Source organism: Balearica regulorum, chromosome 6 (assembly GCF_011004875.1).
Source record: "Balearica regulorum gibbericeps isolate bBalReg1 chromosome 6, bBalReg1.pri, whole genome shotgun sequence".
Lineage (NCBI taxonomy): Eukaryota > Metazoa > Chordata > Aves > Gruiformes > Gruidae > Balearica > Balearica regulorum.
Genome location: NC_046189.1, coordinates 36,290,427 through 36,305,866, shown reverse-complemented (window position 1 = coordinate 36,305,866; position 15,440 = coordinate 36,290,427). Strand labels below are relative to the sequence as shown.

The 15,440-nt window shown below is 38.8% G+C and overlaps 1 protein-coding gene across 5 annotated transcripts in view; it reads right to left on the bottom strand.

The window, feature by feature from the left end:
* THSD7B (thrombospondin type 1 domain containing 7B) overlaps window positions 1-15,440 on the bottom strand; it is a 355,621-nt gene that overhangs the window by 179,123 nt on the left and 161,058 nt on the right. For all 5 annotated transcript variants that reach the window (XM_075757230.1, XM_075757233.1, XM_075757234.1 and 2 more), the window contains 3 exons: window positions 14,879-15,048; window positions 3,270-3,425; window positions 1,385-1,582 (listed from right to left, as the gene is read on the bottom strand). In XM_075757230.1, the coding sequence (XP_075613345.1) occupies window positions 1,385-1,582; window positions 3,270-3,425; window positions 14,879-15,048 (524 nt within the window). The remainder of the gene's footprint in view (window positions 1-1,384; window positions 1,583-3,269; window positions 3,426-14,878; window positions 15,049-15,440) is intronic.

Below are 15,440 nucleotides of genomic sequence, written 5' to 3'. Positions count from 1 at the left end.
GTTGAACAATTAAGTGAAGAAGAGACACTTCAAAGGCACGGCTTCTTAAGGATCATAGCCACAGAGTGCGGTTTGATCAGAGATCAATGAGCATCTGCCATGTTATATGTTTTCCTTCCTAGTCACAAGTCAGAGCATAAAAATGGATGTTGGCACAGTTTTAACAGCATGAAGCACACGGTTCTCCTTAGCAATACAAGACTTCATCTACAGACATCACTGCAGGACCAGCCCTACAGTTATGATCACACATTGGAAGAGACCACTCAGACAAATTTCAGAGCCAGCTCTTTGCTCTCCACTCTATTCTGACTATGTCAATTTATAACAGTTGAAGATTTTTTTTTTTCCCCATTTCACAAACTTACAAGAAAACCACATAGATTTTAAATGTATTTCAGGAGAATCTGTGCTCTTCAGACAAAGCAGTCATCGTTTTATTCTGTCAGATTCTAATGCCTCATAAATGACACACTATTTTTAACCACTTGCCAATTAACCCCTCATTATCAACTTGAAATTGTTTCCTGCGATCGGTCTCAGCACCACGTAAAAGAAGAATTCTCCTTTTCAGATATAATACCAGGTTCTAAAGTTCCACAATTTTGCCCCTTTTGAGATGACAGCACAGTCTCACTGTGACTAAGGACTGCAAAATCGTGCTCCATATAATTGAATCTAAAGATCTGACAACACTGACCTTATCAAGAAATGAAACTTTTGGCTGAGGTTCAAACCATGCACAAGAAATAAGCTCTTGCAGGTTGTTTGTAAACGTCATATAAAAATGTACTTATTCATTATTAACAACTTGCAAACTGAACGCACTGCAGGTCTCAAACTGCTGCCAAGTAAAGTATTACTTAGTACAATCATTTCATTTACATGTAATGCTTGTATTAATTTTGGCAGCACAACCAAGCGTCCCTTCTCAGGATTGTAAGAGGGTTATCATAACAAGACAAACATTCAGACCGCACGCTAAAAACTGAGGATAGAAGAAATGCTAGGGGTCAGATTCATTTTGTGAATGTCCATACTGCTGCTGCAGCCCTACTTTAGTACAAGATGTGCAAAAAAAGGGATTCTAGGGAGAAATGGGCCATCGGTATCCCACTTTTGTGATAAGGCCGGCAGTGACAACACATCACCTGTAGTGGTGAGCGACCTCCTTTAGGATAAAATAGAATGGAAGGCTCCAAGCAAAATCCCAGGTAATATCAGCACTAGGCTTCCAGGAGCATCACAGTCAACTCAAAAATCTGAAAGTTTCATAAAAATTCAGCAAGGAGCTATTGTAAATAATCGCAATTGCTCTGCAGAAGAGTACCATTGTAGGAGGCACGAAAAACCACGGGGCTTTCAAGACGATACCATCACGCACCTTTCTTGTTCTTGCATACAGCTTTCAGCACGCGGTTCCCAGGTCCACATTTTCCATGGTCAGTCACACATATTCCTTCTGAAACGATCCACTCGTAACACATTGGGTCTTCACAAGGAATAGATTCAATCAAATGTGGACAACCTGCCAGGGTGCCTACGGCATCTACAATCACTTGCCTTTGTCTCATTCTGAAGCCTGGAAAAAGAGAAACTGAATTAACTGGACAACTGCAAAAAATATTTATACTAATAATCCAGTAACAAGAGGAATATATAGGGCATCTGGAACTGAGGGATATAAAGACAAACAAGAGCACAACATTTACAAACCGAATTGATTGGGATAGTACCTGGCTTTGTGTCCCCACAGTCCAGGCATGCAAAATCTACTAGTGCGTAAAAAATTCCAACAACCCACATTTTTCACATTTCTTTTTCCTTTTCATCAGCATTAGATAGAAAAACACATGTCCTAATACAGGAATTTGCCACTGATGCATATATTAATGTAATAACAACATTAAGATAAAAAGAGAGAAACAGTCAAGGAACGGAAGATGTAAAGGACATCTATATTCTGCCTGGGAATCCACTAATGAAGAGACTTGTTTTGAGATACAGCAAAGCAGTTTACTAAGAAATTAGCATTCTGCCTTATGAAGGTGTAAGGACTTCTGATACATAATGCATATCAGACCTCTTTGAAATGACATCCTATTAAATTGGAAGATTCAAATGTAAAGTGGAAGAAAAAGGTTACAGAAATAATGAAAGAATTGATTACATAATCTACCTCCTTCTGAATAAAACCAAAAGTCATGTTGCCATATAAAATGCAGAACTAATACATAAGTATCTTTCAGCATGTTTTGTTATGTAAATGACACAGAATTCTAAGAAAGGCAGAAAAAAATACATGGTGGCCTCAGACAAGGGACAAACACACAGCATTAGCGGAGGCCACATGGAAATGCTTTGGCCGTAAAACAGAAGAGAAAACGAAGAATAAAAGATTCCAGAGAATACAACAGACTGAACTTCCACCATTCTCAAACCAGCACAAAGAAATCATTCAAAAGAATTTTATAGTGAAATGGTTTTGCAAATATTTATGTTTAACTGTTTGTTTTGGGTTTTTTTAATTATTTTTTTTATTTGAAAAATTCTGACCGGCTCAAATCACTTCAAAAACATACATTGTTTTCAGAAAAGTGTCATTTCAAAACGATACTATTCATTCCCTGACAGGAACTCCAGCAGCCATCCCTTCAGCTTATTTTGTAAGTAAAGGAAAGCTCTGCAAAAAATCTCAAAGTGTTGCAGCAAGAAACATGTACGCTGGGCAATTAAGATCCAGGGGGATTAAATTAGATTTGCATACTCTTCTTCCAGAAATTTAAAACCAAACGCAGAATGAGAACAACCTCTGGGGTGAGCCTAAGCTCCAAGATGTGGGATACCCCTCAGTCCTGACGCCCTCCATCCTCACCCAAGCACTGCCCTCAAATCCAGGTGTGCAGAGGACTTCCGAGGGGGATGAGAGGGACAGCCTGGCACTACGGAGTTTTGCAGCTGCTACCCCAAGAAATCCTCCTTTTCTACAAGTTCAGGGCAGGATAAAAGGATCTGAATCAGGTTGAAAAATCTTATCTTTTTTTTTTTTCTTCTCTCAAGAATAACTGCAAAAAGCTTTTAAAGGTCATATTCTACACCTGTACGCACATCTAAGAGCTTCATCCTACGTTAGATTAATTTTTAAAAAAATACATTAAGCTCCCAATGTAGAATTTGACACCACTGCTTTTGCAATCTTATCGTAATATTCCATTACCCACTTTACAACCCCCAATGCTGCAAAAACAGTGTGTAAGACCAGCCATTACCTCTTCTTCCATGACGGTCCTGGCAGTTCTCGTGAAGGCAGGGACCCCACACCGACCAGGCAGACACCACGCACTCGGATGGGCACGGCAGGTAACACAGCTGGGAGGTAGATGGAGCAGGACCCAGGCATAGTTTCCCATCAACTGGTCTAGTAACTGAGAGGGGGGAAAAAAAAGAAAGGAAAAAGAAAAGCAGGGTAGTAACTTTGCCCTGACCAACACAGAGAGCTCTGAAGTTTACTGCTGGCCTTAGCTTTCACGAATGCTCCAAAAAACAGTACTTTTTTAGGGTCTTACCTCCCAGAGCAAAAAGTTAATCCTCTGTTCAGCAAGGCATGTAAAGTTTTATCTATATCATATATATTCAGCAGGCCAGATAAGACTGTGCTTAATAGTAAACAGATGCTTAATAATAAATTCAGTCCTGATTTTCTACAATGCTGGAGCAACAAACTGGAATCTAATCCCCCGGATTTATGGCCAAGGAGGCTTCTTTACACCATACCGAAGAGACAGATGTATAGAGAAGGAAATCCAAAAAGCTCACGCTGCAATTGGGAGCCAGGCAGAGGCAGGTGACAAAAGGCTGAGCACAGGGGAACCCCTCCGTACCCATCCCCTTCAGGGATGCTGCCACCTCAAGATTACAGGTGCAGGATGCTTTGCATTCTCTTCATCTATTTTCAACAAAATTGAGCAGGGCTCTCGGTTTCTTCTACACACACATATGCAAAAAGCATCTTTCCTGCCTGGGAAGTGAGATGTTTACTTGAATTGCCTGCACCCAAGGCAGGCATGGATCCCCAAACCTCTTCATCTACGAGATGAGCCAACCCCAAACTCTGCCAAAGTACACTTTTGTCGATACTGACAATTAATTGGGAAACCTGATTCCCTTTGTATTTTCATTTATCATAAGAGATTTCTTCATTTCAATTAACTTCTCTCGACTTTTTATTCGGGGCAGAGGGAAGAAGGAAAAAAAGGGGAAAGACTCTTAAATCTATCTTTCGAGTCATTATATGATAGTGCATTTTAATTACATTATGGGCTGAATTTTGCTGTCTCTTTAGATAAATCAATATCAAAGCGGTCTTTCAAAAGGCAAAGGCTTGTTTGAGTTTATTCTGTCATGGTATTACCAAGACTTCATTAATTTTTATAGCTACTGAGTTTGCTTTATCGTCATTTTTATTTTTAATGGCTATTTTTCTTTGCTTCCATGCATGGAATTGACTTGAAAAGAATTTATAAAAATATGTCCAATATATGGATAATCTTTTCTTTTTCAGATATTTTACCATTTTCTTTAAAATCAATCATTTGAAGAAAAACACAACTTTTTTTTTTCTGATCACAAGACTTCAGTGCTCAAAATTCCAATAAATTTTGATTTGCACATCCTGAAGCTTGAGACTTCAGACCAATATCACTGTTTATGATTCCAGCTCATCAGAGCAACAAGATTATGGAAGAGATGTGATTTAATTCTAAGCTGAAAGATAATATGTTAGCAAAAAAGACCATTTTCTGAATGATTTCTGAGGCACTGTAAGGCCTTTGACATGCTCATTTAGAGATTACAACAAGGTGGCATAAATCCAATTCACCTGAATGCTAACATAAACAGACCCCTTCTAGAGACCTTGCAAGTGAAGTGACAGACAGAATGAGATAAGTATTAGAGTTTTAAGGATAACAGTATTTATTTTACCAAGAAGTCTCATGCATGGCTTAACCTGCCTTTCAGCATCAAGCGTTGCAAAATTGTATCATTTTTGGAGAGTTCACTTGAAGAAATGAAAGGAAATAAAGAAACCCAAGGAATAAAGTTCAGTCCTACTCTGCTCCAACTCAAGGTGTCATCATTAGCAATGGCTCTTTCCCCCCTATAAACAATGTTTGATTGTTTCTATATTGCAATGTAACTAACTAAATGTGGAAGTCACTAGATAAAGGAGGTTGGGTCTCCTGCCTTGAAAACTAACCAGGTACAACCAGTGGTGCCGAGGGTATTTTAAATTGAGTTTGGATAAAACAAAAACAAGAAACAATGATTACAAAAAGTTAAAGGGGCAGGTTTTTGTTGGTAAGCTGAGCTTAGCAACCATCCCAGACTCATGGAAGACTCCTTCCGATATTGGAGGAAAATCCTGCCTTCCTCTCCCTGCCAACCACCTTCCTGCTCCTCTTCCTCCCTCGGGCTGATGCCCTATTTAATTCTAGCACTGGGAACTCTTTTCCCAGGACCAACAACCTGCTTGTCACTGGTATAAGTTAGCTTGTTTACTCACTTCCTTAAGTAATTCTATATATTCTATAAACTGTAAATCAGAAAAATACACAGACTATTCTAATCAAATATCCAAATATATTCTAGGCCTGTGCCAGTTTATATTCACTCTACACTGACTACAATCCTCCAGTGAAAGACTTCAGGAATAAGACAAGAACAAAAAGAAACAAGCTGCATTAAGAAATGTATATACAATAGCATCCTTTTCCAAAACCAGGCGGGTCTAAAGAGCCACGTTTCCTAGCACGATAGCCAGTGACTGGATGGACCAGTGAGGTTCCCCATAAAAGAGTTTCATCCCTTCTTCAGCCATTTGATTGACAAGTCAAATTTCATCAGTTGATTTCCATCAGTTTTATTTAAATTGATGTGATTTTCTATTGCTATTCTTTCATTATTTTGCCTACGGTAAATGAACACAGATGCTAGGACTGTCTTTACGTACCAGCCTTCTGATTTTGCTCAATAATTGACTTTGTAATGGCATTTTCCTATCCTCATATAGAAAAAGTGCTTTTTGTGTAATTATTTTCCTTGGAAAAATATTAACCACTTTTGGAGGGAAAGGGGAAAGGCAGGAGCCAGGGCAGCGAAGAGTGAGAGGGGGAGGCAATATCTCTGATTCAAGTAGCAGATTATTTACTACACTTCTTCATACCTTTTAAAATCCTGTGTTCTTCCCAATCTATAGAACAAACTTGAAAAAGCAATCAAGTACTAATCTGGGAGCCTCTGAAACATTGCACATTTCTATAGCTGTTATATTGAATCTATCCGTTATAAATGCAACTACAGCTGTTCCCAGCACCAGTGTCTGCCTCAAGTTTGAATTTTACTATTTGCTGTTATTTTCAGGTTATTGCTACCAGCAGGAGATAATAAATTGGGTTCTAAAGTATCTTGTTTCCCTATATATTTTTACTGAAGTAGTGCTTTGGAGGAAGAGTGGAAGAGGAAATCAGTTCTGATATCATTATTTCCATAATGCAATTTTAAGCCAATAAATAAATTCTCTGTGAATATAGTCACATAGACACATACTAGTAGGCATACATACCAACACTATGTTAAAAAGCACTCATGGCCAGACAGAGAAATGTACAGGACGGCATTTTGGTTGCGGTGATTCCTTTCAAATTTAGTTTTTCAGCTCCTCCGGAGGTAACTAATACTTTTTCCTGGACTTTAACTTCATTTCCCTTTTACAATGAACAACCAAGTATTTCTGATAGTAACACCTAAATGAGACATTTCTAAATATCACTAACATATCTGGAATACAAGTAAAGAATATCAGGGCTGTCTCTCATATACTGGTGCAGCCATGTTTTAGCTGATATCCAGTTCTCAAGGCAATAAATCCAGATGTTTACCATATCTTTCCGCAAAACTAAGCCAAATTAATGATTGCCAGGGTACAAGAAAGGGATGGCATATCTTTGTAAAAATTCTTACTGCCTTTGCCAGGACTTATAAACCAAAGACACTTGGATCAATACGAAGGGAAATTACTTGAGAAAAATCACAAAGGAATGAGTTGTGTTATAAAACCACCTACACGTGCATAATATAATAGGGATAAACCAGCACAACATTTGTAAGTAATTTCTCTAACTCCAAAGACTTGCTTTTATAGCAAAAACAAAAGATTAGACAAAAGAGAAGTGGTGAATGTAATTTAACTAGCCTGGAAAAGAGCGCCAAGCCTAGTCCAGTGAATCTCTCCATTAAAAAGCCTAATGCACCCCATGCCTGATGGAAAGGGTGCCTTTACGCTTTTAAGAGGAATCAATTAGTTTTGAAGCCACAAGGCACAAAGTTGAAGTCCTATTTTCAATTAAAATCTATTTAATAGACAAGAAACAAAGTATGAATAGAAGGCTAATCACAGCATGAAAGAGGGTTAATAGCAGATTGCCAAGAGCAACAACAGTTTAATGTATTTCAGAACAATAAAGATCCTCGCAATTTTATTAAAGTGACACAGACTATTAGCACTCCATGGAATAAAAGGTTTTCCTGTGTCCGGACCCTCTGCTGTACAAAGGGATCCTGATCCCAGCTGGGATATTGTCTTGTTTCACTGTAGCAGAATTTGTAGAGATTATCAACAGAAATCACAGATCTGGCAAAAATTCAGAGTGAAGATCAGAGGTGACGAGTCATTAAGAGTGTCCAGGAAAAACAGTGGAGGCAACAGGGATGATGGGATGCCAGTGAAGGCAATGACGACAAGGAAAAAGGGATTCTCCCAGGATGTTTGAGCCTTGTTGGCTGTTATCCAGAAAAGCCCACCAGATGCTGGAAGTCACTGGGACTGTTGGGAGAGGGTGAGAGAAGCCACAAGGAAAACAGGGAAGAAAACCCAAAGATGGGGATATACTTCATGAAAGCCTCGTAAGAGCGCAAACTTTGCCCATCGCTAAGTTTAGCGTTCATTCAAGAGGAAGGAGCACCAAGGAGCAGAAATCTCTTCAGTGAATGCCACATCACTGCGGGAGTCCTGGTACCATGAGAAAAACACCACGATGGATGTGTCCATGATACTACAACATGGTACAGGTGGCCCAAAGCTAAGCTAGTGACATGCTGAGGTAGTCCACTCGTAGCATGGCCAAGCCAGCTTGGACCCTGAAAGCAGCAGGGCTGCTCCACATAGAGCTGGCCCAAGTTCACAAGCTTCATTTATCTCAAATGTCTGCTGTTCCAGGACCAGACCAGCCACCATCGGCTTCGTTATCTCTCCCCAGTGTCCCACTTGGTGGTGTAGCCTCGTACATACAAATCCTTTTATTTTTTATTCTGACTCAACATTATTGTTTGAACACAATGCAGCTCCCCATCCTCATAACAACAATGGGACAAAATTACTCAGAACAAACCGTCACTGTTTTGAATGAAATTAATCCAGTTCCAGTGGCAAGAAATAATGACAAAAATACAAATGCAATTAAAATCTTAGCTTTCAAAGATGAAACCCTGAACTAAAAACCTAGTATCTCATGTGAACTGACTGGGCAGCATATTATTTGCTGCATACTAAAGCCAGCTATATAAATAAAAGTATTTATAAAGGGATAAATATTTCATGGTCATATCAAACAGCTTGTTGACAAAAAAAGGCATATTCTTTATAAGCCACCTTTGAGAAGGCACTTTTCTTTCACTGTCAAAGTCTTTTTATACATTATTCTCTTCATTTTACTTTAATTAGTTTCCATGAAAGAACTGAAAATATTACACCTCTAAAAGACATTAGGGAAAATGTTTTTTTCCCTAATGGATTCAAACTAAAATTTTTGAAATACACATTTAAACATTACTGTCAAGCACCGCAACGATCTGAGTAAAATCATTTCCTCTCTTGCTTCTAAAGGGTTTCCCCCGAAGAAGCCAGCTGTTACATATTTATTTTTCCATTATGTGAGTTGTATCTCGTAAATTCTGCTCAGCATTTGGTGAGCTTACAGATCAATAACTCGGCATCCCAGCAATATAAATCTGATGCAGACTTGCCTGAATACATTTTACACTTCAGAGGTGTATTTCTCATCTTTTCAAGCCAGTTTGGTCATCCCAGTGATAAATAGTTTGGGATGAGAGGGATCTTTTGGGGGGGTTCTTCCACCTAAGAACACGGTTTCTGTGATTCAGGTCAACTAAGCCCCTGGCTGGACGCTCCTGTTGCTGCACCAATGAGCCAGTCGAACAAAGCTTTTTTCACATCATCGCTGACCATCAGTTCTCTCCCACCATGGTCCTAGTCAAGTTTTCTCATGACTAATATATTCTAAACTATTCCTTTTCAATTTCATAAACCAGACAAGGACAACAGGATTTAAACGTCAAAGTCCCTACATTCTAATTTCCGTAGAGTCAATCAATCTTCTCATTCCTGCAGCTTCACCAGCATAACTTTGAAAAAACAAACAAACAAACAAACAAAAACACAGAAAAAAAAAAAACAACCCCACAACCCAGCGTGCATTTAATATAGGGTTCGTACTGCAGACACGGTTCATATTTCTTCCAACAGTGCATATCCCACACCAACCCCTACGGACAGCTAATCTCCATCAAGGCAGTCTTTTCCCAATTGATATGCAGGATGGTAACAGCCAGAAATGACAACAACCTGTGCAACCAACCTGTTTCTAAAGAGTCAGACCTGGTGGCTCAGAAGACAGCTAGCACCCAAGGGGATGGTGGCACGTTCAAATAGGACTCTCCATTGGTATTTTTCTCTTCCTGAAACTACTTCCATAGTTTATTGAACAGATACTGCATGTACCAGTTTGAAACACTAATCCCCCAGAAGACACACATTGGAAGATCATGATTCACAGCAGAACAAAGAACTTGCATGGGAAAAAAATGCAGCACCCTCATTAGGAAACAGCGTACAGAGCAAAGAAGGCAAAAACACATATTTTAGAACTAAAAAAGACAAAAGGCCAGAAAGAAAGGGATGAGAATAAATATAGAATAATACAAGATATGAATGAAAGGAGTCCTCAAAGTCATCTTGTGTAACTCCAAAGAGGCGTTAATTTCTGGAAAATAAAATACAGTGCCAAAACATCTCCCATATGAGACTTAACTATAGTCTGAAAAGTTCACTCATTAGATAAGAAAGGATTAGATATTTTTGTCTATCAGAAGTGGGGAGAAAACTCAGTATTTTGTGGAAAACAAGAAAGGATAAAGGCAATAAAATTATCATTTTTAGACTCGTGTAAGTAGGACTTGGATGAAAGTGCAGGGGACCACTTTCAGATCATCTGGGGATTCTGTCAGTAAAGTGGCCGGTAAGACAAAAATACATAAGGGAATACACACAGCGATGGAGCAGAAAGTAATCATTAGACGTGAAAAGGTACGTGAGTATTTACTAAGTCTTGGACTGTAAACTGACTAAAGGAGGTTTTGCTGCTACAGCTGATGACACACAAGTTTCTAAAAAAACCCTGATGCAAGATGAACCAGGTGGAATTGCATCCCAAACATAAAGCACAAAGGGGCATAGGCTGGTGAGCTACAGTGGAATAAGAAAGTCAGGCGTCTACTAACAGGTGAGGGTTGATTATCTCTCAAAGGAAATAGGGGTATAAAGGTAATAAAGACTTCTGTAAAAAATAGTTTTGCAGGGTAACACTAAAAGGTATCTAAGAATAACGAAGGCACAACAACTTCACGTATCTGTTACTGAAATTCAAGATCAAATAAATATATGGAGACAAATATGATGGAGACACTCATTAAGCAAAAAAATTGTAAACAAAACTTTAAAACTTTGTATGAGTATGAGAATTTAATGTGGATTTTCAGATGGAAAGTAACAAAGATTAAGAAGATGGGAAACTACAATGATTTGCTGGTGAGATGGTAATAAGAGATACACTTTATTAGCCAAGTTTACTATGCTGGGTAAACAATAAAGAAGATTCAAGGAAGAACAACATTTTACAAAGGTCTTTTCAGTCCTATAATTAAAACTTAAGCAGACAGGCTCCAAAAACATTCTAAGAAAATTGTGAAAGTGAGAAGTAAATTGGATCTCATTCAAGCAAGTGAAAAAGAAAAAACGTCAAGATATATAAAGCACAAATTTTATGAAAGAATGACAGGACAGGCAGATCCCTAGTTAGAAGGCTACAGAAAATATGGAGACAACGGCAATCCCAGTCACTAGGGAGAGTAGGTAACTAGTTCAGAGAAGAGAGGAGATGCTTCTTGAGAATTTTATAAAGGATGCAATCTCCCAGACTACAGATAAAGAGTTAGAGTCTCTAGATACATCCAAAAAGCAAACTTTAATTAGAAAACAAAAGGATACTCCCTGGCCTTCAGAAGAGAAGGTAAAAAATTCCTGAAGAAGATTAAATGTAGGGACCTCATATGTTTATTAACTGAACATAAACACAGACGCCATCCCCAGACTCTAAGAGGAATTTTAATTCTCATATTATTGGACTTATTTATTGAGAGGAGAGTTGTATTGCCAAACAAGGAGAGAGATTTCATAAACTGATCACTGCATAATATTCTTCCACACTTTTACCAAATGTCTTTTTTGTTGGCACACTGGGCATTGCTAGTTAGTAATGTTCGCACAGATTAATTAAAATTTATTGTGGGAAAACACATTTCAGATAAGATTTTTGTGACTGTTGATTTTATCTAAATCCAGAAAAGCCTACTTACAAAAGAGAAGAAAATACGTGTCCCATGTTAGCAGTGTCTGGCTATGAAAGTAACTTGAGGATCTGCATTTCTGCTTTATTTAAAAGAGTCTCCATATGAGTGAACAGATTTACATCAAAAAAGAGCTATGAAGAAGTGTAACCACCACCACGTCTACGGTTTGTTCCAGACACGGGATGTCCAGGAACAGGGAGTATCCAGAGATGACGGGCAGAAAGGGCAGATTGGGGCTGTACCGTAGGTAGCTCATTTGCATATTCTATGCTACTTTTTCTGCAAAATTTGTCTCCTCCTTAAAAGCAACATCATTTCAAACATGTAGATTTGATGCTTCCATCTCTGGATATCAAAAGAATAATGATAAATCTGAAGTATTAGATGATCACCTTTCCGTGAAAATTAAGCATTATAAATTCAAATGTGTTAAAATTCAATGAAATACTTAAAGAAAAACACAAGGATCAGTTTAAAGCTAATTGTGTTAAAGTTCAGTCAAAATTAACAAAAGCCTCACAACTGAATAGAGATGTAGTTCCTTGGACCGAATAGCTAACATTAAAAACAGCGCAGTCTCATAACTTAGGTGTCTATACATTGGCTTACCTACATACACAGAAACGCAGATACCTGAATGACACACTACTTTACACATTTACTAAGTGTTCCTGGCCAGCTTCGTCTAGATGTAAGAGTCTCAGAATGCAAGAATATTACAAAGGACTTCAAAGACTAGAAGACCTTCTGCTTCCAAACACTCATCACCTATGTTAAAAGTATGGACTTCTTCCTTAAGGGCTAAAAAATATGTAACTACACTTGGACCAAGACAGGGATTTCTTTCTTAGGTCACCTCTTGGGAGAGGAAAGATATGAAATCTTATCAATGCATTTCTGAAAGTAATACCTCAGTAAAAGTTTTCCATTTTCAGTATCTTCAAGTTGGAATTTTATAATCAAAATATAGAAAGATTTCAGCAGACTTAACCTTCCGAATAACTGATACATAAGGACTCAAAACAGGGGCTCCCTGTCTAAACGTACACATTTGAATAAAAGAAGAAATAGATGGGAAGACTAAACAAATGAAAAATGGGAAAGATATCCTTGGGGGATAAAAGAGCTTTGAGCAGTATGTAATAAATACAGCACAGATGGTACCTGTCTCCAACTAGGATTCAACATATTTTACCCAAGAATGCTGCTGGAGAGACCACGGGACAAAATCTTCTTGCACATATGTCACTGGGCCTAGGTCCAAATTCTCATAGGAAGTAACCAGAAGAATAACAACTCTGACGGATGGTAATATCCTATTAGACTCGCTTGTTTGATTCCTGAATGATCCCTTTAAGGACACTCAAGAGGTGAAGAAAGAAAAATTACTGTGTTTTTGATGGTAGCAGTTAGACCTCTATTTGCTTATACATAGAAGGATTAACTTCCTCATCTTCTCCCCATCACTGAAAAAATGATACAATAAAATATAAGATGCCCTAGTGACGAATAAAAGTATTCTATCAGTTCAGATTGCCAGAAAAGACGCCAGAAAAGATGTCATTCCTTACTTATTCAAAGAACAAAAATTGATCAGCTAGTAAAAGAGACACACTAAATATTCCTGGATAGGGAGGGATAACAGGGCAGGCTTTCCCTCCTTCTCTTTGCGTGTGACTATGTTGACAGCAGATGAGGTTCTCACTTTCTAAGGACTGCTGCAATTCTGCACTACTGCCTCGGAACAGCAGTAACAATTTATACCTTGTATAATTGCTCCGCACATTTGTTTTTTTCAGATGGCTATATTTTTATTTTTTTTTCCTTCCTAAAGAAAGGGTTAGAACTGTAGGAACAAGGAAGAGGTATCCCAGTGTTTTCTTTTTGTTGAGGGGAGGGCTTCCAATTTTTAAGTTGAACTGAACTTTGAACTAGGGAAAAACCTGCAGGTGATGACACACTGGATATATAGGACCAAGTCTGTTACGAATTATATTGGTGTAAGGGTTTCAGATGCACTCCTCTAATCTTCTTGAGTAATTCACAATACTGAAAAAGAATAAAGAAGTGTGAATGAAATCAGTGAAAGCTTGCTCCTCACCAACATGCCATACAGCAGCTGCACGGACCATAGAAGCGGTCAGAAGGATGAAGACAGTCAAGAAATGATACACGCCTGTCACCAACAGCATTTTTCTTACTTTCAAAGTCACGTGCATCGCACACTTGTGCAGAACAACAGAGGGGGGTTGTGCTGGGAGAGCAAGGTAGTGCCACATGTTTGGGATGGGTGAAGCAGTAACCATACATGGACTGAGTAGAGACTAAAACGGGTCTGGTTTTACATAATCTCTGAGTCTGTGCAGGATGCTAGGACACACTGGGCTTCCAGGAAACATTTGCTTTGCCTTTGTAAGTAAATAAATCTAAGACATGATATTGTGTTCTTATTATCTTACATCTCTGCTCAAAAACATATTCTGCAAGAGCACTACATAGAGTAAATAAAACAGCCTAAGATGAATTATTCATCATGCATCTGTATCTACTCATTATTCTTCTAAAAGAAAAATAACTCACTTCCACAGTCCAAAACCCGTCTGTCTGCTCAGAAGTTGTGACAATATTATTTTTGCTTTCCCCTTCAAATCACAAGAAAGATTGTGTATCAATCTGAAGCAGAGGCTAAAGCCATATCCGGAATGGAGTGTGACATCTTTTTTTATACTCTAAACCAGGACTAAAACCACAGATAAATGGATTCAGTTACCAAGGGGGTGGGCTACCTGATATACAAGAGAGGAAGAAAACTCAACTCCAAGCAAAATTCAGCTCCACCATCCTTTGAACACCCCCTCCATACAAGAACACCTACAGAAATGGCACCAGTTCACTCTGGAAGGTTGTGGCTCCTGGCAGTTCCTCAGGACCCTGAGGACCATGTCCTCCTGCTCCCTCTAATGCTGAGCAACACTTCGCTGTGTAAGGTGGACACAATGATGGCATCAGCTAGGCAAAGCCTACTAATGATTGCGTGTAATCTTTCTTTCTTCCTCTGTTTCTGCTCCTCAGATCTCCTTGGGCCAGACAATTCAGAACGACCCCACGCACACACCTTCCTTCAGTCGGTGCATCCCAATCTCTACGGTGATTTGGGCGCAGTAGACCTCCCGGGTTTGTATGCCACCTCCACAAAGGCCTGCCTGCTTTTGATGGTGAGGGTCCTGCTGGTCAAGGAGGACAGACACTTGGCAAGCTTTCCACTCAGAAGTCCTCCAGGCAAACCTTTGGAAAGAAAAGAGACCAGGTAAAACAAGAGGTTTTGAAAAGACTATGGGTGAGGGAGTGGTACTTTACTACATGACAAAATACAATTGGTTTAATCTTTATAGTAGCACTTCCCCATCTGAAACGGGGAACATTTTGAAACACTTTGAACGTTAAATTTACAAAGGTTAAGTATTTGTTATTTGTCTGGAGCACTTGTGTAAAACTTTTCACACAGCACTAATCTCCAAAGCATTCTGAAACACTAAATCATCCTGACACCACCTTTGAGCAGGGCGCAAAAAAGGAACGAAGATTAAGAGGTTCGATTAAGCGCAAAAACTAGTTTTTCAAACATGTGGCTCAAACCACTAAACCACCTCTGTCTGCCAAGAGCTGAACGCTTCACT